We start from the raw sequence: 24736 nt of genomic DNA on the forward strand, positions 1-24736 counted from the left end.
CGGGATTAACATTTTTATCAGAGCGTGACGTTACACATTATGCTTATATACTGCATTATATTGCGTCGAAAAGAGTTGAGGTTCAAACCCAGTGTATTACCTAATCGCATTCGACTAGACTGTTTTCATTAATTAATGCATAACCAGACCAGTCGATTAGTACAGTGTCCCAGAACTATAAACATTATTATACATATAATTTTTTTTTTTCATATTGAATTCAGATTTTTAAACACCGAATGGGCAGTGAAGGTTATTAACCCTCTTTCGTAGATAATGGGATTTATTGTGTCGATCACGTGTGTCCGTTCATGCTTTCTGATATGATATTTAAAAGCTGATTTAAGTACCATGAAAAGTAAGATTTTCTTTCAGAAGAAAATTGCTGTTGTGACTCTTATTTGAAGAGTTGTACGTCACCATAGTAATGTTCTGTTTCCCATAAAGGTTATCATATTGCAATGGAAAAGAAACAGATGTACAAATCGTACAAAATGAAGCAGGGAATTTTGTACGATTTTATGATACTCTTATTATTATACAGACCGATCATCAAAGTTAGATTTATCATTGCAAATTATTGTTACTTGTTTATTGTAAGACAGAATATAAATCATTATTGTACAGTTGCTAAAAACTAACTATACTCATAAGTATATTATTATGTAAAGATGTAGACAGGGGCATACATTGCAGAGGAAGGGGGGATACGTATTCCCAATAATACAATTGCTTCCAGTAAGCAGCATACCCTGCAATAAATAGGCATCCAAATCATTAACATATTCATTAGCTCATTAAAATGGAACCCGCTCGCACACTGCTGTTGCTTTGGGTAGGAGTATGCAATGCTCTTCGTTTGTATTCATCCTCTCTCACATTATTTTATCAATTTAATGGCGGATATACACGTTAATATCCGTTTCTAGAACATTTTATTAAAAAAATAAACTTGTCTGATGGATTCCTGTTTCTTCTGTTTCTCTGTTACAACCTAAGATAATAACCTAAATTAACAGAAATTCTAACAATTCTATGCTTATATTATATGTCATTGACACCATAAGTTGCTCCTTACCTCGATAGCAGTTCTATTTCCTACGAATAATTGATAACGTCATCTACGTTTGACCTGGCTAGCCAAGTAACAATGCTAATTTAAGAGAAAAAAGTACGGCTTCTTCCCCCTGCTTTCTCTTCCCCTCTGTTTTTCCTACCCCTTATTTACCGCTGGTATATTCACACGTGGAAATAATATAATAGCCGTATCTTTCTTGTTGTCTGCTGCCGAAGGGCTCATGGTAACTGGTTTTGAAAATATAATTCAGTTATGGTGGTATACATCAAAATCATTGGAGTTTATCTAATGGATAGACATAAAGAGATATTTAAAAAAAACTTAAAGTTTTTTTGTTAGTATCTTACCATGATATAGCTTGTGAATCCAAGAACTAAGTCAAAACTCAAATGACCTCTAAAATTTCTTATGTTCACAATAAGGGCAACATGCCTATAACATACTGTTGCAAAATATTTAGGAGACATATTATCATCATAACATATCTGCAATACAAATGACGGGCCAGTATGAAAATAACAAAGGAATTTAGTGCGTGAAGTTAAGAACATCATGGTTCGAACTCAAGATGGGAGGGACAAGTAACAGGAGCGTTAGAGTGTGCATAGATACAAACACCAGCTTGAGAGAAGAAAAGAGAAACTATGTTTTAATTGAGGAAAGGGTCCAGAGAAAGGTCCTTGGAGACTTGAATTTAAATGAGAGACAGATGATTAGGAGAGGGTGATGAGGGATAGTGTTCAATGGATGGCGAGCTCAATGATAAGCCTCAAATATTACAGAATCTAATAGTAAATTTACAGACATTGTGGTCATGGACGGAATTATTAATCCCATATTTAAGGTTGATCCTCCCAGTGATCGTAGGTTCAAGGTTGAGGGCCCGATGATTCTTCACCCGTTGCAAACGGGTTACATGAAGTAACGTCGCGAGTTAATGAGATAGAAACACAAGTAATGTCGAGAGCTAATGAGATAGAAACACAAGTAATGTCGAGAGCTAATGAGATAGAAACACAAGTAATGTCGAGAGCTAATGAGATAGAAACACAAGTAATATCGAGAGCTAATGGAATAGAAACACATACTTTGGGGTCGCCTCTATCCGACGAATAATGGAGGAGGGTTTAGAATGAGGAAGGGAAGGGGAATATTGTGGAGGGGTTGGTGGAGGGAGGGAGGGCAGGAGAGGTGGTTTTAAGGATTAAAGTTTAATTAATATTGGATGAGTTGTCTGAATCATGTCTTCTATGATATTGATATAAGCTTCTTCACTTAATATTAATCTCCAATTTAGATTCAGGTTGAGATGATTGGTCGAGATACATAGAATGCATTCAAGTCAGATGTGAAGAAATAAAGTCTATGTTTCTATAATTACATGCGGCTTATTAATGTAGGATACGGCGCTAGGATATGGTGGGATATGAGGACCTCCATTACAGAAAATAAAATGAAAACGTTATGTTCAAATGATGAATGACCACCTCACTGAAAAACATATTAATGATAATTTGTAAAAAAAAAAAAAAAAGAAGAAAAAAAAAAAAAAATGGCGACTGATACACTTAGTGAAATACAAGATCAAACATGTATACTTTTTGCCAGGTTGAACAAATAGAAAGGGTAATATAGCATAAAAATATGCGCATATTTCTTAAATTCACACTGCCCCAGCTTTGGAAACTTTTCAAAAGGTATAGGAAATACCTACGGAACCTACATTGCTTTACTATAAGTGTGAATGTGTGTGTGCACACGCGCTTACACTTGCGAGAGTATACGTTTTTCCGTTGACATTTACCAAGCAAGTTGATGCTCAAAATGCATCTTAATCAGTGCCTTGTTAGTTTGTAATCAACAAATGCATAGTTGGATAACTATGAGAGAGGGATATAATGCCGAAGGTACATTTCCACATTTTCCCGATACTGGTGATAATTAAAAAAGAAAGAAAAGAAAAGAAAAGAAAAGAAAAGAAATAAAAAAATATATATATTCATTCATATTTGATATACAATCCTCTGATGTTTAATCATATTATGCTACGAAACTATCACCAAGAATGGGTATAAAAACAGGGCCAGTATTCATAAAAAAAATATCAGTCATTAGAAACTTCCAACTCCTTAGGGTATCCTAATATCACTCCCAACTTGTAGGAACTTTCCTAAGGATACCCTGTGTCTCATAAAAGCGCTCTTGTTATATGAAAAACTGGCAAGGTGTCCTCCAAAGTAACCAAAATAGCTGCAAAACAAAGTATTCGCGTTCGCCAGTTCGAAGGTTTTCCTACTCGAAACAATGATCTGAGGAATATGATGATGTCGAACTCATAAAGACTCATTCTTTTTGTGACCAATAGTTCTGAAAACAAATGTAACATATCACGAAATCAAATGAAGTTAATAAATCATAATCAATATGATGTAATAATTCTCTGAATAGGTTAATATCAATAAAGTAGTGATAATTATTTAGGCCTCTTTATAACACTCCCCGGATACGCAGGGCGTGTTAGCAGCATTCTCCCTATGCCTTCCCAAGGCTGGCTCCTTAAAACTGTCACCTTTCACTAAACTAGAACTTCTCTCAAGTTCAGTTATACTTCAGAAAATTCACTGACAGCCGCTCCTGTGGAAGTTTACACTCTCCATCAGCGATCATGCTCAACAACTCAGTATGCCACAGCTACGGCAACCACTAAGTGACAACACAGATCATGAAGGCTGGACCGAAAAGCAAGCTCGTACTTGGCTGCCAAGTCACGACTCCACAACCAACAAACCCTCATCACCCTCACCACAGACACCAGCAAACTCCTCCCTTTTGGTTTCTTCGGTTTTGCAGTAAAGTATTTAGCCTCATTCACGGCCTCTCCAGATGCTCCATCATCAAGCTCATACCACAGATGGTCATTTGACATGGCATGAAGAAAGACGTCCGCCACTGGGCCGTATGCTGCAATGCCTGCAAGACAAAGAAAACAAACTGCCACACTAGATCTGGAATAGGAGAGCTCATTACCTGTTCACTGCAATCCCCATGAAACAAGCCACTGCCCAGGAGTGCTTCTTCGGTGGTCTAGGTGACATCACATCCGAATGGGGCACTGCCTTCATCTACCATTTTTGGACTGATGGGAACAACCATTCACCACATCACTGCCAATGGGATGGTTGCTGGAGGCAGCTCTTATGTCACGCTGCACTGTGCCTGACTGGAAACCTCCTTGACATGTGGTTTTCACCCAAGGAAGGACTTCTGGTGCCTTCCCCAAATGTATTTTGGGGAGGCACTCTCCGTCCCTGGCGAGTTTTCCCCCCGCTTTTCACGACTCTTCTGACAACAACAATCTCGCCAGATTTAGACACACCATCGGCAAATACCGCCCTTGCTCCCCAGACATTTACAAATAGCCAAAAGAGACACCTGTCAAAGTCAGTCCATTCCTGCCGATACGTCTTCATAAGGAATGACGCCCACAGGACCCCTTTAATGGAGCCTTTATGCTGTCCTCAAGCGCAACACTAAGGCCTATTGCCTTGACATGAACGGCCACAATAATAAATTGATTCCCTGAAGTCTACTTACCTCGAAGACGATGAAGCCCTTACTTCAGGCCATCCCCTCATGACTGACCAGCCAAAGTTCGCCCAACCCATAAGCAGCCCACCTACCCCCTCCTTGTCTAAAACTGATTCGCCCTGTAGCTAGCAAACTGTATATTCTCCCTTTCTGACAAACATAGTTAATCAAATTTTTAATCCCTTTATTGTATTTTATACACCTCTGTATGGCAAGATATTACTTTAAATATGTACATGTCTCCCTCAGTGTCTGTAAAGCAATCATTAAAAAAATATATATATCAACAAGAGAGATGAAGCAGTGGGGACGGATTCACTAACAGAGTCTAAAGATCTCTCTTAGCACATGTCCTATATGACGTCTCATGATTTCCGTAGCGCCGAGCTATGGGGTATTCACTAAACGATCGTAAGAGAGCTCTTAGTTGAGATCACCGCAGTTGTAATTTGCCCATCTGATGACAGATGATGCTAGTGTTGTTTTATGTGGACGTTACAATCATCCTTTGGTGCGTATTGACCAATCAGAAGTAAGTCATTTGATATGAAATGTAAACAAGTGTCAAGTGTTGTACTTTTAGTTACTAAATTACTGAAAGAAACACCGAAGAGCATGATAAGAAGAACACGATGACGTCATATCATCATTCTACTAGTCATGCGTTTTCCCGCTTGAACACAGGGACAAAAACGTTGTAATACAAATCTCAATAGATATTGATATGCAGTTACTTTTATCAATCGTTAATTAATATCTATAACAAATATTTATTGCTGGTATGTATAAGGATAGTAAACACCACATATTCCCAATTGCAAAGTATATAAACATAGCTTCAATTATTGAAGGAGGAAGATCATCATTTGGCATGCAGCTTGGGATCAAGAATGAACGCGGAGATCGACAAATCCATTGGCATGAAGAGAAAGAACTTGCCATAATGAACACTTGGTTTGCAGTTCATGCACGTTACAGATACACCTGGATTAGGCCTGGAGACCGCATACAAAACCAAATAGACTTCATCCTGTTTAGTAAACGGTACCGCTCGGTAATATCGAAGGTCAAAACATATCCCGTTGCAGACGCAAATAGTGGTCAAATTCCGGTTATTGCAACATTTCAATTATATCTCAGACAAATACAAAGCCAGAGACGCACACCAAGGTTCTTTTTAAATTCCATCAGAGAGACAGAAGACCAAGAGAATGTTGTAGAAGAGCTAGAACAGATAGACCCGTCAGCTCCTTCAGAATCTCTTTAGAATAGCATGAAAAACGCCATTGTTGAAGCAGCAAATAATCATATACCCAAGAGAAAGAGGATGGGTCCTACTAGTCACTGGATGACCCAGGAAATTAAGAACCTTATGCAAATAAGAAGACTAGTCAAAGGAGACCCGGAAAAATAACAGCAAATGCACAAGATATCATGCAGAAATGTAAAACAGCTAAAGAACAATGGCTAGAACAAAAATGTCAAGAGATAGAAGGACTAAAAATTAGAACTCCAAAGTAATGTTCAGATGTATACAAAAAATTACTGGCAAAATATCAGCTCCCTCCTCAGCATGTATTAAATCCTCAACTGGCAAGATCCTCTATGAACCGGAAGACGCAGCAAGACGATGGTCAGAATACCTAGGACAACTATTTGAAGATGTGCGCACTGTGAAAGAGATCAACCAGCTCGAAAATCTTTCTGGTCCGGCGATTACAAAGGACAAAGTCAGGTGGGCCCTTCAAAATATGAAGCCGAATAAAGCCACAGGCCCAGATGAGGTTGTCATTGAAATGTTGAAAGCACTAGGTGAAACAGGTATCAACTTACTACACAATCTAGCCAACAAAATCTACAACTCTGGAGAAATACCTGATGACATGCTCAAATCCATCTTCATAGCACTGCCAAAGAAACCGCACACGCTAGACTGCGATCAACATCGAACTATCAGCCTCATGACTCACACCCTTAAGCTGCTGCTTAAAATCATACTTGAGCGATGCCGCTCCAAGTTTAGACCGGAGATAGCACAGTGTCAGTATGGATTTATGCCCGACAGAGGTACAAGAAACGTCGTCGTCATATTACAACACCAACAGAAGTTATACATCTACTTCATCGACTATAAAAAAGCCTTTTACCGAGTTAGACATGAACATCTCTTCAAAAGACTCAAGGACATCGGACTCGATGACAAAGACTATCGGGTTATCTGGAATCTTTACGACCAACAAAAGGGTGCAATCAAACTGCCGAATGGCCTAACCGAATGGATTGAAACCAATTGTGGTGTGCGACAGAGTTGTGTGATGAACCCTGAATTTTTCAACCTACATAGTGAGCACATACTCCGACAACTTGGGGATACACAGGACGGTATTTTGATCAACGGAACCTGTGTCAGCAACATCTGATACGCAGATAGCACCGCACTCATAGCTGACACCAAGGAAGGCCTCCAATGACTCCTAGATCTTGTTTGGGAAGCTTCTTTAACAGAAGGACTGGAGATTAACAGTAAGAAGACCTTTAGTATGGTTATCTCTAAAGAAAGTCAACCTCCAATATTCGACCTCATATGCAACAGATCCACGATTGAGTAAGTCAATTTGTTTAACTATCTTGGGTCAATATTGACGTCCAATGGAAGATGCGAGAAAGAAATTTGTAGACGCATAGGAATGGCTAAAACCAGCTTCAATCAAATGTCCGCCATATTTAAAGATCGCAAGATAATAATGATGCTAGAAATTAATCTCCTCAAATTTTTCAAATGGTTTATTCTTCTATACCGTCGCGAGGCATGGAGTCTCAGCGGCTACAACCAAGAACATCGAGGCTGCAGAGATGTGGTTTTACCGTCGAATGTTGCGCATCCCATATACAGCACATGAAACTAACACCTCTGTGCTTAAGCGAGTTGGATAAGATTGGCAACTCCTCAGAATCATAAAAGAAAGACAAGGGAACTTTACCGGCCATGTCACCAGGAAAGGAGAACTCGAAGACCTCAGCCTAGCCGGAAAGATTCCTGGGAAGAAAGCCAGAGGCGAACAAAGGCTCACTTTTCCTAAATCAGCTAAACGAAAACACAGGAATCAAGACATCAAGGAAGTTTTGGGACGCAGCACGAAGTCGGACGCTGAAGCTATCATAAGTCGTCGAGAGTAGCATCGACCATGGCACCCCTAGAGACAGATGTTTAAAGGGCGTTCCAAGTTAGAGAACATTTTCCTTAGCTTACATTATAGCTTACATTCGCCTAAGCGATTTCATATGCCCTAAATGTGTTAGTGAATCCAGCCTCTAGTCCTTAATTCCTATCTTTAGGTTATAATATATGCGACATCGGTTATAAGGATAAGCTATATTTATAAAGCAGATGCTTCGCCGGGATGATAAGCACTAAGGCGGGCCAGCCTGTGTCAGCGTGTGCTGACTCGTGAGAGTGTGTGCCAACAAATGTTGACTAGATCTGAGCTTGTTACTTACCCATCATGATGACCAGGCACGGTCGAAATGTCTGGATACTGAAGCTTGCAAAGTATACATAAAAAACCTATATTTTATTCACAGAATTCATAATTCTGAAAGGTGAAGCAATAATTGAATTACAATATACTGTATACTGGAACTGACCAATCAGAAGTAAATCAGCTGATATAAAATGTAAACGAGTGGCGAGTGTGTTATACTTCTAGTTACTGAATTAGTGAGTAAGCCGCACATTATTACATAACGCCATTTCTACACTATTAAATGGAATGTGTTCTATACAGCTTTTGATATTGAAGGTAAAGTTGAATGGAAAGCCTATATCAATATTATAGACATGATAATTCATACAACACACTTAGTAATAAGCTTAAAATCCTTTAAGCAACGTAATTCCTGATAACCACCTCTCCCACCCTCCTTCTCCTGCATAGCTCTCCTCCCATAATTCATAAGATAGAAGAGACCTGAAGGTATTTGAGCTCATGTGCCCTATTAGCTCGCGACTGCACATAATAGTCGAGTTTTGGTTCTGGCAACGGGTGCCATCACGGACATCCGAGTACACTTTCACCTGTTACACTTGTAGACATCGCAAAATTATTTGGTAGCAGTGTCTATGTAAGGTGGGTCTCATACTCTCTTCAGCAAATTAGCTCTCAAATTGTTTAAGTGGGAGGAGTTTTACGGTATTGAGAGAGATAAAGAGTAATGTAATGTATTGAAAAAAAAAAGTTTTATTCACAAAACTTTGTTTCTTGTGACGTCTGAAGCGGTAAAAGTAGAAATCAGGAGCAAACCCTAATTGTTTCCGCTCGCTTTTCCGCTTTGACGCCACACTATCATGGAACAATGTTGATGAACAAACCAAATTCACAATATCTACCTATATCATATTTCTATTCCCATTATTTCTTCATTACTGCATGTTTATTAGGGCGTGTATCCGTCGTCCCTCATTCCATTCATTTCCGAAAAAATGAACCCCTGTCATCTCTTTCATAATAACATCCTCCAAGCTGCACGTCAGTAACCTATAAATGTAAAAATGTACCTCCGACATTTTATCTGCCTCTCATATCTATTCAGCGATGCATTTGTCAATAAAACTCCGGTTTTGGTGAATTTAGACAAAACTGACTAGGAGGGAAAGATGAAAGGTCCACACGCACACAAACATGCAGTAAGTAAAGAAAATAGGTGACCAGAAATAAGGTATAAATAGATATTGTCTAAATTGAGCCATCAACAGCAGCGAGCTTTGCTCATCAACACTTTCATGATAATGTGGTGTCAAAATCGAGAACAAGAATATATCCTATATGAACAGTACAGCTGCGAGAGACGACGAAGGGGGGCTGTGTTAAACTAGGATTAATAAATTTTAATTGCAATTATCATTAGGAATACTCTATTTGGTGGAATATTCGTCAAAATAAGTCGAGTTTAAGATCCCAACCATAGATGAAACCACTCACTCCAGAGAGATGACATACAAGATGCTATCCTCTCGTTCTTAAATACCCTATAAGAGGGAGTTTGAGCTCCCTTCTCAATTGGGCCTACTATCGAAATGCAGGACTGCCTGAGCCTTCCTCACGGGGGTTCACACTTGCCCACGTGTAAGTACGTCCATCTGTGTTGAGAATCCTGGAGGTTAAGCAGTGCCATCTATGAGTACGCCCTTTGGCTATCGAAAGACCTCTTTAGTCTCTTACTCCAGTATGACGGGTGGCCTGATCTCGACTGTCAGGTCAATCAGCTAGGTTACAGTCAAGCAGTCTCTGCCTTGCAGGTCTTGCAATGGTTCTGTAAGGATATGGATAAGCCAGATTAGTGGAGTAAATGCTTCACCCGGGCTTCTGTGTGCTATGGTGAGCCCAGCTGGGTCAGCGAGTTAATGTATCAGTGAGTGTTGACTCGATCTGGGCTTGTTCCATACCCAACGTGGTACCATACCTAACCACAGCAGTAACCATCAGGCGAAAGTAGAAACTCACGAGCTTTAACGGGGTTGATCTGCCGACCACGGGGTTGTGAGGCCGGCGTGCTACCGCTGTACTAGCTTGACGGGTGTTCTATAAGTGTCATCAATGTAAGGTAAGGATTGTGTATATTATCTCATAACTCCTGTGGCTGTTTGGCAATAGTGCCCAATGCTCAACTACACCTTGTACTTCGTTCTGGGTGAGGTGTGAGGATGAACTGAAGTGCTAATCTAATGGCAAACAATAACCTTAAAAACACTAACTTATATGATGACATAGCGACAACCTTACCACAACAGAAACTCTGAAGCCCTACAAAGCTCCTAGCGACCAAAACAAAAAAGGTTCTGGCATTGGTCCAGAACAAGCCTGTCCATGAGCTTTGACCTATCTGGGCCTGACACTGATTCAGAGAAAATGCTGAGGGAATGTCAGTTGATAATCCAGGTTGCCAGAGATGAGGGCATGAACATCATCTCTTAAGATCAGGCCATACTTACCTCCCTCCAAGAAACTGATAGGCTCATATATGGACGGAAAGTAAGCATTATGGCACCGACTCCTGAAGACAGGAAGGTCAAGATGGTTCTTTTTGCCTTTATTTCTGGCTAGCTCAATGGTAGCACACAAACTCTCTACTCGGTTGGTCTATGTGCCCAGATCACGGCATAAGAAAAAATGCTACCAAATGCTACCGTCTGTGACAAACGGGGATAGGGAGTTGGGTCAAACATTACGATCTTTCCCCTTACACAGGTAAAACTAGGGATAACTCAGGCTGCATGTGTTTGGAGAGGGTCATTGGATAACATTGTAGTAACAGGTGTCCTTATAAGTCCTGGGGCCGGATCCAAGTAACATCTAGGAAGCACTTTGTGACATCACAACTCATGCTTTGAAGCAAAATAGTGACCAGTCCAAGAAACAACTGAAGTCATCAAATTTGCCACAACTTCTGCAACTGCTGAACCCTGTTGTAAATTCCGTAAGCTGAAACTAAGTTACACCTTTACTGGATTTCTCAGAAAACAATAAAAAGATGCAGTTTATTAATAGCCCTAGTTCACTAAACAAAGTAGAGTAATGGATAGTAATTTGATAATTGTGATTTTAAATTTTATCACAGGTTGATCCCTGTCACCTTTATCCTCTCTTAAAATATCTAATGGCTTATCAGATATCCAAAGAAACAAAACAGCATTGCCATTAAATTAGGGTTCAGCAATCATCATTTTTAAGGTTTGTGTCAGTTGTGTAGAAATCTCATTTCAGCACTTCATGAACTGATTTCAACAGAAGTATTGTTTCAGCAGAGCCAAAATTAGCCCATTCATTCCTTTAGGTAAGAGGTGAGGAGGGTGTAGGACTATGATTGGCAGACATATTTTAAGAGCGTGCTTCTCATTGACAGGCCAGAGTCATGATGTTTCTTCAAAGTCACACATAAAATTGCTTTGTGGATAATGATGCAGTGGGAGTTGCAACTGCTATGGTTGCAAGTTGCACCTAGGTGGATTTGTGACCAACTTTCTTGATCCAGCCCCTGGAACACGCACAAGTTTTGGGCATGGTTTATGAGATTGCCTTGTCTATAGCATTTACCAGTCTAGCCCTAAGCACTATCATATTATCAGTCAGTGAAAAGTCATTGCATCTAAGGAACTGGAGAGCTTCCCAGTTGGCTTTGTCACCCTTCCATCAGGGGTTCTATTTCGCAGCAAAATAGTAAATAATGTATGTCTGGGTAGCTCTAGGGGAAGTGACTGTCATCTGTGTCAGCTGGCTATTCAGCTATTATTTTAATTTTTTTTCAAACAATTTTCAAATACACTCCTCTGCAGTGTATTTGTATAAGCAACTCTAAAGAAAGGCTAGCGCTGCTATGAGGCCTTTAGTGCAATGCAAAAAAAAGTGTTGGATACTGAGACAGATTAGCCTATTAATTTATCTGTACAGTAATGATGATGACTGATGCCATTACATACCACTTGAGATTTGGAATCCACTTGCCTAAAATTATCAGTCAATTTGAAGACATAATATTTGAAATTCTGGAATGTTACAAATAAATGACTGAAGCAACAAAGTTCTAAATCTGCTTTATTTTATACATTACATCAAATCTATTATAATCAGAAAAGTCACCAAGTGATACTGTATAGTTTTATTTACAAAGAAGTTCTACATTCAAAATTAGTTGGGCCATGTAATGCTCACCATGGAAATTAATAAAACATATAGTCAGACAACAAAAGAAATGGAAGAGCATAGTAAAGGTATTTGTTACTATCCATATGAAAAAACAGCATCATTTGTGTATTATAATAATGTTAAGATCTCAGTGACTATAAACATCTAAAGAATGGTCTACATACATTAATAGAACCTTGTGACATACATGATCAATTGATAGCCTGTAACAATATTATACAGCAAAATCTCTATCACATACAAATAAACATAACTGTAGAAACATACATATGTATATACATTTACATACAGATACATATATGTAACTGTAATTAAATATGTTACATGCTTAAAAAAGAGAGAGAGAAAAAAAAAAATATTCTGTTTATCATCCTCGTTGCACTTGAATTTGGAACTTGCAGGCAGGAAGCTGGGTCACTTCAGCTGTTACCACACAGGTGACACCCAGGTTGGCAAGGCATCCACGCACAAGTCCACATGTGAAGGCAAGATACTAAAAAAAGAAAGATAAAAAAATCAATGGAAATAACTTGGCATGGCATTAACTGTAGGAGGCTACATATACTTTTATGCTATGGCTGTCAATATTTACAATTTACTATCATGGTAATCATTATATTAAATTTTAACATTTAAACTGAAACAGAAGTTAATTAATAATAATTAACTGACATGCATTACTTGAGCTTTTGCAATACCGCACACAAAGGAAATTCTGAAGATTTGAAAAATTCAAGACTTACTCTGGGGGCATATTGAAGATACTGTTTCCCTGTAGCCATGTGTGAGAGGAATCGGAAACGGTTGTCATGAAGGACATAAACACCCTGGTGATTGGTCCGCAAATTATCAATTTGTTTCTTGTATACAGTTACCCATAGATCTTTGCAGATATATTTCATTATGTCTAATTCATCTTTATAGCGGCCTGATTCTCGTGTCAGCCTGAAATGAACAAATACATTAATGATACATATTTTTACCAAATGTAAAATCTTGTAATGCTGACAATTTATCTAATATTAATTAGAGTTCCATACAGAAAATTCATATTTAGTAATCAGTTGTTACCCAGTTCATAACAAAGACATTTACTTCTAATAGTGTTCTTTATTTGCTTACTAGAAAAGTGTTGTAGAGAGAACAGAAGGTGAACTGAATTTGTGCACAATAAAAATAATTATTTTATTTTACCAAACACATGGTTTCAGAGTATGGTTTCAGATTCTAAAGTAATGTGGTATTGAATACTAACACTGTTATATATTGATATTATTCAGAGTTCAATGTAATGCAGTAAAATGTTTGGATCAAAGCTAATCACCAAGTAAGATTTTATTTTCCCTACTCTACTGGTGCATCCATTCTTACCTCTCTACTAGTCTGTATCCAGAAGCAAATCCCATGTGCTCCAGCTTTGATACTGCTTCATCCTGTAATAGTTAAATAGGTAGATGATAAAAAAGATAATTATTCAAATATCATATTTTGAGTTATATCATTAGTATCATTCACATACTTAACATTTTTTTTCTCTAACTCATTTTATTTCCCTTTGCCTCCCTCCTCTGTTTAACCTTTTCATGATCTCCCACTCTTTCACCTACAACTGCCCCTTCCCAAGCCATTGTCCAAATAGGCTCTTTATCACCCATTTGCTCACACCATCACCCACTACTGCTCTCTCCTTATCCCCCCTTCCTTTCCCTCTCCCATGGAAGATACAGACTTATGCTATCCACAGAAGATGACTTTGATCGTATAATTTTTCACAGGCTTCTTTTATGATATACAATTTTCACCTTCCATGTGGATGGCAGTGTGGCCCTGAACTTGGTTTTATTTTGATTGATGTGTGTGAATGCTCAGTGATGCTAATGTTTATATTTGAAAACATGATATTCTGTCGTCCACGACAGACAGTGAAAAATTGATGCATCCATAATCTGCTACAATCCTGTGTACTTTTCATGCATCATGGTAAAAAAGCATTGTGATGATTAAGGCATTTCTTTATGGTATTTTGCTTTGTAAGATTACTCATTGATGCCAATGGCTATTTGAAAGCACTGCATCATGCCATCCATGTAGATAGTGAAAAATTAATGCTTCTAAAACAGGTCTTATGCAAAAATTCTTCCATAAATGATTTATGTTTTTGATTTGACTTGAAATATATCAATATAATAATGATGTGTGCGCAAATAAGAGGAGCATATTACTATAGTATTTATTTTCATAATTACACATGACTGCCTACTACTATGAACAATAGCCATTAAAGTATTAACCAAAATGTGGCTCATTTTGGAAGAATCAAGAATTCAAAGTTATTGCTCTTCACATAAAGGAACTTTTTGTTTAAAGAAAAGATATATCTATATAGAGTTTATAATCTTGGATTGACTATTCAAGTCATCGTATGCATATCATGAAAACAAATCACTATATTGTTAGATGTCATTTGTATCAACATATAATATAATCAAATGCTAGTGGCTCACATGTTGTGAATATGTTTTCCTCCGTATTAGGTGTGGCATGTTCAAGCTGACACAAAAAGAATAATCCCAAGTTAAGAGCTCTACTGCTCCATAATAGATTAAACAATATTTCTATAATTTCTTTATACTAGATTTGTACAATATTAGTGTAATAACAGAGGGTTTCAGCTTGATGTTTAATCTACCACAGCAACTGAAAGTAATGATGAAAATATATTATAAAGGAGAGTAATCATGACTTAAACCAATATTATTACTCTACTTTTCTGAACTTTCATATATGTGATATTTGGAGAAGGAAAAAAACAAAAAAGGAATAATGGTCTTTTGGATGATGGGATTGATTTATACTAATTATCCTGACATTTACTTGTCGTCAAGAATATCTAATGTGCACCATCACACTCATGTGTGGGCTGTGATTCCACTAGCCAGGCAGCTTTCAAACTCCTGGGACACAAACTGGTCACTGCAAGAGGCCAAACATTTCTGTACTTAAGCTGGTTTACATGTCTGGCACGGTGCCATCCACGTCTATGTCTGATTCTGCCTTTGCAGCAAATCATGCCATCCGCTGCTAATGGGTTAAGTGGACTGTAGTCTAACAATGTTCCATAGGAACTAAGTCAAACATTATAACTAAAGGATTAAGTTACGGACTTCAAAGATAGCTTTAAAAAGTGAACTAGGAACAGATTTTGGCATTATTTGGATAGCCTTCATTAACATATCAGATATTTGAAAATGACCATTTTTTAAATCTGGAAAGAAATGATCTTGGAGATATATATGTATCAATAAGAAAAAGCAAAAACAATGAGAAAAGAAATTATCCCGAGCTTTGCTAGATAATTATTTTCTCTTTAAACTGAATCTAAAATCTTATTTATAAAAAATAGTACAATTTATGCAGTCACAAAATAACATTTTTAACCCTCTCTGGACGGGTGGTACAGTACTGTACCACTCATTCAAAAGCCCAGTGGCCGGGCGGCACAGTATTGTGCCAGCCATTTAATTGATTTAGGCCTAAGAATTCAAAAGCCCCGGCATTGTGACATTCAGGGCTAGAATGCCCCCATCGTGAGTGGGTTGAGGATCGACTTTAGGCAATGACAATTTATAATAAAAGATATTGTGCATAATACAATGTAAATTCATATGAAAGAGTACTCTTAATATTTAGACTGAAAGCTGCATATAACAACAGTGCCTATTCCAATGTTAAATCATGCATTTGGCTGCTGCTGTTGTCTTTGCACCAGACCAACCGCTTCTGGTACACCACGAAGATGCATCAACCCACTGACAAGGACATCCTCAAAAATAGGAACTTAAGATATGCAACAACTCCAGATCTAGTTGCTAGTTCATCATCTCAAAAAGAGAAAAGAGAATTGAGGAAGTTTCATTTGAAATCTCCCTGGACCATTAACCCGATAATGACGGGTGACATGTTTATTTTGTCATACATGACACAGGAGCTTTGAACTGACAATAGGCATTATTACATTCAGGGATTTTGGATCACTGTGTTATTTTATTGTGTTATGAGTAATGAGTGAGTGATGATGACAATTGTATTCATATTTATTAACTGTCATAATATTAAGTAAAATGGGTTTCACCTAACATTCAAAACCTAGATGGCACCACTTTCTCGTAGCACCGGCAGGAGCAAGAGCCTTGAATGGCACCCCTCTACAGTCTCTAGCAAACACTAGAGCGATGACACATAGTAAGTTACAACCTCTTGCTCTAAAGTACCACAGATGAAGGATGTACAGGCAGAACAAGAGGAAGAAGGTGACTTAAATCATGCCCAATGTCTACAATGTGCCCCTGTGCCAGTAGGGATGCCTTTAACTGTGGCATTCACAGTCATAAGCATATGTTTCCTTCCTCTTCATGTTATCTTTATTGTGGATGGTTATATGTTTCATATTCGTTCATGACAGTGCACAAATATGTAAAAATAAAGTTGCTTTTTGTCCTTCCCTAAAACAGGAATACTTGTATCATACTGAGTATAAAGAAAAAAATGAGCTGATATGGACCCTAAACTACAATTTTAGTCAACTGCAGAATTGATAGAGCCTTTGATATGACAGATATAAGTCTCTAAACATAGTAAAACACAAAAAATTAAATACAAAAATGACTCTAGCTCTACAATGAGTGACTAACAAAGAGTGGGAAGAGTCAAGGTATGTTGTGTGAAGCTGCCTTGCTCTGATATAAAACCTATCCTGGAGCCTGGGTAAGTAAATCTATCCCCCATCCACAATGGGCTAATGCTTCCTAGCCAGTACTCTGACTACCAAGTATGGCTGATCTAGCATTTAATGCACTGACAGGTTTGAAAGGATTCCCTGGCTTACTGCAATAATACTGATGGAGGTGTCATCAAATCTAGGAGGTTAAAATTATAAAATAATGTGCATATGCTAAGGTGTCTTCTGATGCTACATATGACAACAAGGTTCAAATATCACTGTTATACTTTGTTGATGTCAGTTCAGTGCAAACGGTGAATATTAAAGGTTAACACAGTTGTTAAGTTGAATGATACAAAAAATTAACTTATATCTTGTGTAGATCTACTGGGGAAAGAAGTACACAGCAGTGTTTTGAGCTTGGTCAGTCAAAAACCATAAGCCTATCCAGTTAATAACTTCTATAATTCTATAATTCTTACACCATTTTGCTTAGCATAAATTGTGTTGTATACCTACATTAGTGATATCATAAGTAATACAATCCAAATGTTTGTGTTTAGCGGACTGAGTTCACTACAATTCACTCCATCTTAGAAAACAGAGCTTATGATGATTATAATGTATGGATCATTTTTTAGGATATGAAATTTCACTACAATATTTTAATTTTCCAAGGTGCTTGCATAAAGAAAAATTGAGGTTATTTTTCCAACAAATTTCCCTAAATTGTTGGGTGGAATATCAATGCTTACACTACTTGGTGATAACTAATAATTTGCAAGACTATAAACATCAAAATCATTTAAATTATATAAGAATATACAAGAATGGCTTTGTGTTAATTACTGTAAATTTACTGGGATCTTATACCATAAACTATAACTTGAATATTCACAACACTCATGTAGCAAGTTTCAACTGAAAAGTTGGGAAGATACAATTAGTAAATGGTAAATGTGTAGATATTATCTCATTAGGTCTTGAGACTATAGAATATTAGAATATAAAATTACCATTTCAGATACATGAATAGTAAAACTGGATAGATGAATTCTAAGCTTTCTTTCTTGAGTAATAGAACTTGTAGACCTCCCTGATAATTAAGTATCAAATAAAAAAAAGACTAATCTCTATTTAGCTGGAATATAAAAGGTGGTTATCAGTATTTGAGAAAAGTGATTAATGATACAGTCCTTATGTAAATAATCCTCATATAAATTAAACAACTTTTTATCCTATATTTGCAACACCTATACCTTAGAAAAATGTTCACTATTGACAAAGCTTACAGACCTCCATGGTAGTTCAGCATCAAATAAATGACCAAAATATTTGTTGGCCCTTTCTGGATCATGGAGGCCCTGGTAATCACTTGACAGAGTCAATATGTACGGCCACGGATGAAATTAGGACGAGGGTGAAAATAGAATGCTGTTTTTGCCATTATGCTCTCAGCTAATGTTGCCATGATCAAAGAAATGCTGGAGTCTTGGGTGACTTGTGGTAACTCTCTGTCTCAGTCACTTTGTCTATTGCATCACATGCTTCATACAGGGATGTTCTCTCTCTCTCTCTCTCTCTCTCTCTCTCTCTCTTTCTCTCTCTTTCTCTCTCTTTCTCTCTCTTTCTCTCTCTCTCTCTCTCTCTCTCTCTCTCTCTCTCTCTCTCTCTCTCTCTCTCTCTCTCTCTCTCTCTCTCTCTCTCTCTCTCTCTCTCTCTCTCTCTCTCTCTCTCTCTCTCTCTCTCTCTCTCTCTCTCTTAATGAATAGTTCCACTCACTTTCATGTGTATACATGCATGAATCAGCTGGATGACCATGGGGAAAAAACACTTGTCCATGGTAAAGAAAAGAAGAATTTTACCACTCCATGAAGAGGGCTTGTCTCTCGCTGAAATAGGGCAATGACTATGCACATCCAAGAAAACTGCTTCTATATGAGTAAATTGTATATGTGTGGAGACTGGGAATTCAGTTTGAGGAGGAAAGCACGGTTAGGGAAAAAGCGTAAGATGTCCTGAGACACAGACAATCTGCTGTAAAGAATTGTAATGGCCAGGCCTTTCAAAGTTAGGGAAATCAAGACTGAAAACCATGAATTACTGAAAGACTGCCTTTGACTCTCAATGTGTTGTGCAGGAAACCAATACTGACTGACCTCATGAAGGCTAAAAGGTTAGCTTGTACAAAGAAATACAAAGACTGGACACATAAGGACTAGGAACTCACGGGCATACATGATGAGGCACTTGCAATCCATCAATACATCATCTGCTCCCATGCTGGAAGAAGCCATAAAAAAATCTGGTCCATGGAACTTACCAAGGAATAATTTCATATTTTTGCTCATTATATGCCAAAGAGGCTTTTGTACTGAAAAGCCATGGAAATATGTCTAAAAGTGGAATAAAGGAATGAAATGCATGTAGATTTTTTCTTTCTATTTACAAAATGGTGAGTAAAAACAACAGCAAAAAAATGTCCTAATTTCATCTATGACCACTGCACATCACAGAAAAGTCTGGCAAATGTATAGAAGATACCCATGTATTCACTGACCATATCCTCAAATAAGGAACCAAACCAATCTCTAAATTGCCAAAATAGTAAATTTCTAAAATAGGTCCACATTAAAAATTGCTATCAAAGGACTCCTTGTGATGAATAGTGGTTTTAGTCAAAGCAAACCAACACAGTGACAATATTACACCTGACATGTGGAAAAGCCATGAAGTATCCCATGGAAATTATGGGGTAAAATTGGTAAATAACCTATCAAAAATTGGTATCCTATTGATGTCTGCAAACAAATCACATATAACATAGTATATTTGTCTACTGTAAAATACAGATGCAAAAAATGTGGTTACTTTACAGTTCTCACCCATCTGGCATACTGCTGTCATAGCCATAGCAGTTGCCACTGCATGAAGCAATTCTTAGTGGGAATTTTAAATGTGCTGTTTTCAGTTTTTTTTTTTTAATCTGCAAAATCCTAAACCAACAACCAACCTAACTTTGCCTAGTTTTGAAAAACGCCATAGCCCCTTCCCCCCCACCCCTTTTCAAAGCACTTTGTGCTACTTACCTTGATTTTATTTTAGTGCACTGTTTTTGGGGTATTTTTTGGTCTACAAAATCCTAACTCAACAACCAACCTAACCTTACCCAGATTTGAGGTTAGCCCTAGCAAAGGAGGGGCTTTGCCCTCCCACCCCCGTGGACCTCCCTTTTTTCAATGCACTTGATGCTATTCACCTTTATATTTTGGGTAGTTCTGAATAAATTTGAAATTATAAGATTAATTCTAATTCACTATTAACCCATTGTGTATGGGTGTCATGACATACATGAAGCAGGAGCTCTGGCCTGACAACAGGCATTATGTTGTACATGACATTGGGGGTTTATGAATCAGTGTTATTTTATTGCTATGAATAAAGAGTGAGTGTGATGACAATTGCAGTCATAATTACTATAATTGCCATAATATTAAGTAAAATGGGTTTAACTTAACATCCAAAATCTAGATGGCACAAGCAGGAGAGAGAGCTTTGAATAGCACCCATCTACAGTCTTTGGCAAGTACTATCTTTATAGACCAATGACACATAGCAAATTGCCAACCTCTTGCTCTAAAGTACAAGATGAAGAATGTACAGGCAGAACTAGAAGAGGAATGTTACTGAAATCATGCCCAATGCTACTGTGCCAGTAGGGATGCCTTTAACTGTGGCACTCACAGTCATAAGCACAAGTTTCCTTCCTCTTCCCTAGCTCTTTATGTTATCTTCTTTGTGGATGGTTATATATTTTGTATTCATTCATGATAGTGCATGTATATATACAAAAAAATAAAGTAGTTTTTTGTCCTCCCATAAAACAGCAAGACTTCAATCACACCAAGTATAACGAAAATAATGAGCTGATATGGACCTAATTTACAATTTTAGTAAACTGCAGCACTGGTAGAGCCTGTGATATGACAGATATAAGTCTCTAAATACAATAAAACACAAAAATTATAACAAGAATGGCTATAGCTTTACAATGGGTGACTAAAAGAGAATAGGAAAAGTCAATGTATGTTGCAGGAAGCTGCCTCGCTCTGAAATAAAACCCAGCCTGGAGACTGGGTAAGCGAATCATTCCCCCATCTGCAAAGGGTTAACCAAGCTGAATGAATGCGTTTAAGTAGTGCCAATGACACTACTCATGCGTGTGTCTTCATGGTATGGTCCAGTCGTGGCTCTGCAAAGTAAACATGTTTCCCCAAGTAAACATTTCACTAATGTATGCAGATTATGAGCATTTTCTGCCGTTTGTATTGTACATGGTTATTGGTTGCATTATGTAATATTGTTATGTTGGGTTAGTAGACATCATAAATATACCAGTTTCATTGGATTTAATGATGTGGACCTGTTCCAAGATAATGCCCAATTTTCCGCTTAGATTTAACCCGATGCTGCTGAGATTAACATCCAATTCATTCATTTGAAAAAAAAAAAAAAAGTGGAGACACTGTTTTTATACTTGTTTCAGATTCTGGACAAGCCAATTATCCGCATTCATTAAAAAGATTTAAAAAATGAGGATTAGGCTGTAGACTGTAGCTTGTGATATATAATCTCCATGCCCACATAGTGCACTGAAAATATAGCAGCCTCAGTTGTCGGTAAATTTGGATAAATAATTTTTGGGTAGTTCTGTTGTTTTACACAGTTTAACCCCCCCCCCCCGCGCGCACGCACACGAGTCAACATGGTACTGAACGATTTCTGGTGGGAGATTTAAAAAAGACTTTTTGTATCAAAGCCTAACCCATAGACCTAACCTAACCTAGTTTTTGGTTTAGTCTTAGCCAAGCGACCACATCTTTTTTAAGCCACTTCATGGTAGATACGTACACAGTTTTCCCCATATTCCTACACTACAAAACCTAACCAATGGACCTGATCTAACCTAGTTTTTATTTTTGCCCCAGCCCACAAAAATAAAAACCTTTTCTAGCCACTGTGTGGCAGGTGCATTTTAAATCTGAATGTGCACATTACTTACCTTAATTGGAGGTGTGTTCGGGGCCAGGTCATGGATTGTCCAATAAGAGTTTAAGTGTTGAACTGTCATCTTTATAAAACAACTTAATAAAGGCACACAGCGTGTATATACAATCTGTGCTCTATACTGATTTTGAAATTCGAGCGAGGACCCATACTTAACATTCAAATGTCTGTGATTGGTTGATAAATTGTTTCCTTATTGGTGCTGTTATTCTCAGGTAACATCATTGCCTATTAGCGATGTTTTTTTTTTCCGCAGGCAAGGTAAGTGCATGTGCAGTCTATATATTTCAGTTTTCAGTTTGTCAGTGCTATGGAAACATCGCCCTTTACTCATATTTTAATTATTTTCAGAATAATATATCTCATTGAATTTAAGTTTCTGGAAGAAAATAGTTTTATGGTGCTATATCATAATTAACCCAAATGCTCCAGGTCGTTGATAACTGGCGTTTGATGGATTTCCGGGAGGCTACTGCGTAGGCCTAAACTCATTCTGGGGTCTTATCTTATCTTATGACACCCGGCATCAAGGTGCCTTCATCTTACATGACGACCAGAGTTTAGGCCAAGAAGGTGCTGTCTTTACTGCATGCCATCCGGAGGATTTGGGTTAAAAGTCATACTGTAAGATTAGTTTTTTGCTACGTTTGGTTGCATCTTTATCAAATTATACCCAATTGTCATGGTATGTCTAGATGCCATTCATCATGACTGGGTTAAGACTGTAGGCCTTCTATCATTTTTCACATCAGCTTTCAAGTAGAACCCAAGGTATAAGTGGATAAATATGCAACTAAACATAGCAAAAACTAACCTTATGGCATGAAATAGTTTTAATTATGACGTAACACTATAAAACTCTTTTCTTCCGGAAATGTAAAATAAGTGAGGTACATTATTTTGAAATTAATTTTAAAATGAGTAAAGGAAGATGTTTCTACTGCACTGACAAACTGGAAACTAAAAAATATCAACTTTGCACATGTGCCAACCTCGCCCGTAGAAATACATAAAAACATCACTAATAGGCAATGATGTCACATGACAATAATAGCACCAATAAGGAAACAATTAATCTAACCAACAAATTTATCGACCAATCACAGACATTTGAATGGTGAGCATGGGTTCTCATTAGAATTTCAGTATAGAGATGGATATCGAGTGCACAGGCTGTAGATAAACACTGTGGGGCTTAATGAGTTATTTCATAAAAATGACAGTTCAACACTTAAACTTTTATGGGACAACCCATGACCTGGCCCCAAACACACCTCCAATTAAGGTAAGTAATTGCACATTCGGATTAAAAATGTACCTGCCACACAGTGGCTAGAAAATTTTTATTCTTGCAGGCCAGGCAAAAATTAAAACTGTACCTGCCATGCAGTGGCTTGAAAAGGGGGGATCCTGGGGGGCAAAAATGGGCAAAAAAGAAATTAGGTTACGTTAGGTCGAGTCCATGGGTTAGGTTTCGTTGGGTACAAATATGGCGAAAACTGTGTTTGTGGCAGATACTTATCTGCTACGAAGTGGCTTGAAAGAGGGGGGGTCCAGGGTAGAAGCAAAGTCCCCCCCCCCCTTGGCTAGGGTTAACCTAAAAACTAGGCAAGGTTAGGTTAGGTCTGTGGGTTAGGTTTTGATACCGAAAAACTTGTTTAAATCTACCGCAGGAAATCGTTCAGTACCATGTCGACATGGGCGCATGGAGAGAGGGGGGGTGAAACTCAGAAACGAAAGGTTTCCGGAAGAAATGAATATCATAACTGTGCAAAATACATTGAAATCTACCCAAAAAATATTGTGTCATACCCAGAAGGTTGCGTCTTTAAACAAAATTACCGAAGCCAATACCCTTGATTACTGGGTATTGGAGTGGAATTGCGGATTATATCCACTAAGTATGAGTAGTGAGAGGAATCCATGGATACTACTTTTGTGAGGATTATTAACACAGTGCTATTTCAAGAAAAACTATCCAGTATAGTGACTCTTATGTTTAACCAGACCCAAAATATCACTTGAAAACCAGTTACTAGAACTGTCAAATGAAAGTCGTGCCACGTATATCACCGAAACCTTCCGATAGCCGCACGCATTACAACCTGAGAAATATTTAGCCACGTACTTCCACTATTTTTTCGCCTCCCTGGAAAACGTAAGAGACAGCTTCCATATGAATGAAATCGAACATCGCCTCCTCAGCCATCACGAAGGCTCTGTCGTGTCACCTCCCTCTATAATGTTGACGGTCGCTTACACCTACAAACCGGCGATGCGACTCAATAATTATTGTCGATATTGAATACTTTCTGTGGATGCCAAGAGGTACGGTTAATATATAAGCCATCACTTTAACGAACTCGTCATTAGCAGCACAGCCCGATAAAATTGAAAAAGAAGCTACATTTTACTAACTAACCTGTAGTAGGTGACCTTTACACACCTATATATCCCTTAAAATTAAAAACGATATAAATGGATAATCGTCCCTATAATATCAATTAATACCTTGTTTTGCTTAATATGGATCTGATATGAATATTTGCATGAAATCTTTATAAACGCATGCATCATTTTTTT

At 37.8% G+C, this 24736-nt stretch overlaps 1 protein-coding gene across 1 annotated transcript; it reads right to left on the reverse strand.

Moving 5' to 3' along the window:
- Positions 1–12238: 12238 nt before the first annotated feature.
- On the reverse strand, positions 12239–24438 carry Trs33 (trafficking protein particle complex subunit Trs33). The gene is made up of 4 exons (XM_043012496.2): positions 24282–24438; positions 13738–13799; positions 13110–13311; positions 12239–12859 (listed from the first exon to the last, which is right to left on the reverse strand). The coding sequence occupies exons 1-4, from the start codon at positions 24360–24362 to the stop codon at positions 12734–12736; spliced, it is 471 nt and encodes a 156-aa protein (XP_042868430.1). The 5' UTR covers positions 24363–24438; the 3' UTR covers positions 12239–12733.
- Positions 24439–24736: the final 298 nt, after the last annotated feature.

This window comes from Penaeus japonicus, unplaced genomic scaffold, assembly GCF_977035675.1.
Source record: "Penaeus japonicus unplaced genomic scaffold, GWHDUDI00000001_assembly GWHDUDI00000035, whole genome shotgun sequence".
Classification (NCBI taxonomy): domain Eukaryota; kingdom Metazoa; phylum Arthropoda; class Malacostraca; order Decapoda; family Penaeidae; genus Penaeus; species Penaeus japonicus.

Coding starts and splice junctions, on each gene's coding strand:
- Trs33 (XM_043012496.2), bottom strand. CDS start 24,362: ATGGCTGAGGAGGCGATGTTCGATTTCATTCATATGGAAGCTGTCTCT. Junction 13,312..13,737: donor GGATACAGACTAGTAGAGAG/GTAAGAATGGAT, acceptor TGTTCATTTCAG/GCTGACACGAGAATCAGGCC. Junction 12,860..13,109: donor ATCTTCAATATGCCCCCAGA/GTAAGTCTTGAA, acceptor TTCTTTTTTTAG/TATCTTGCCTTCACATGTGG.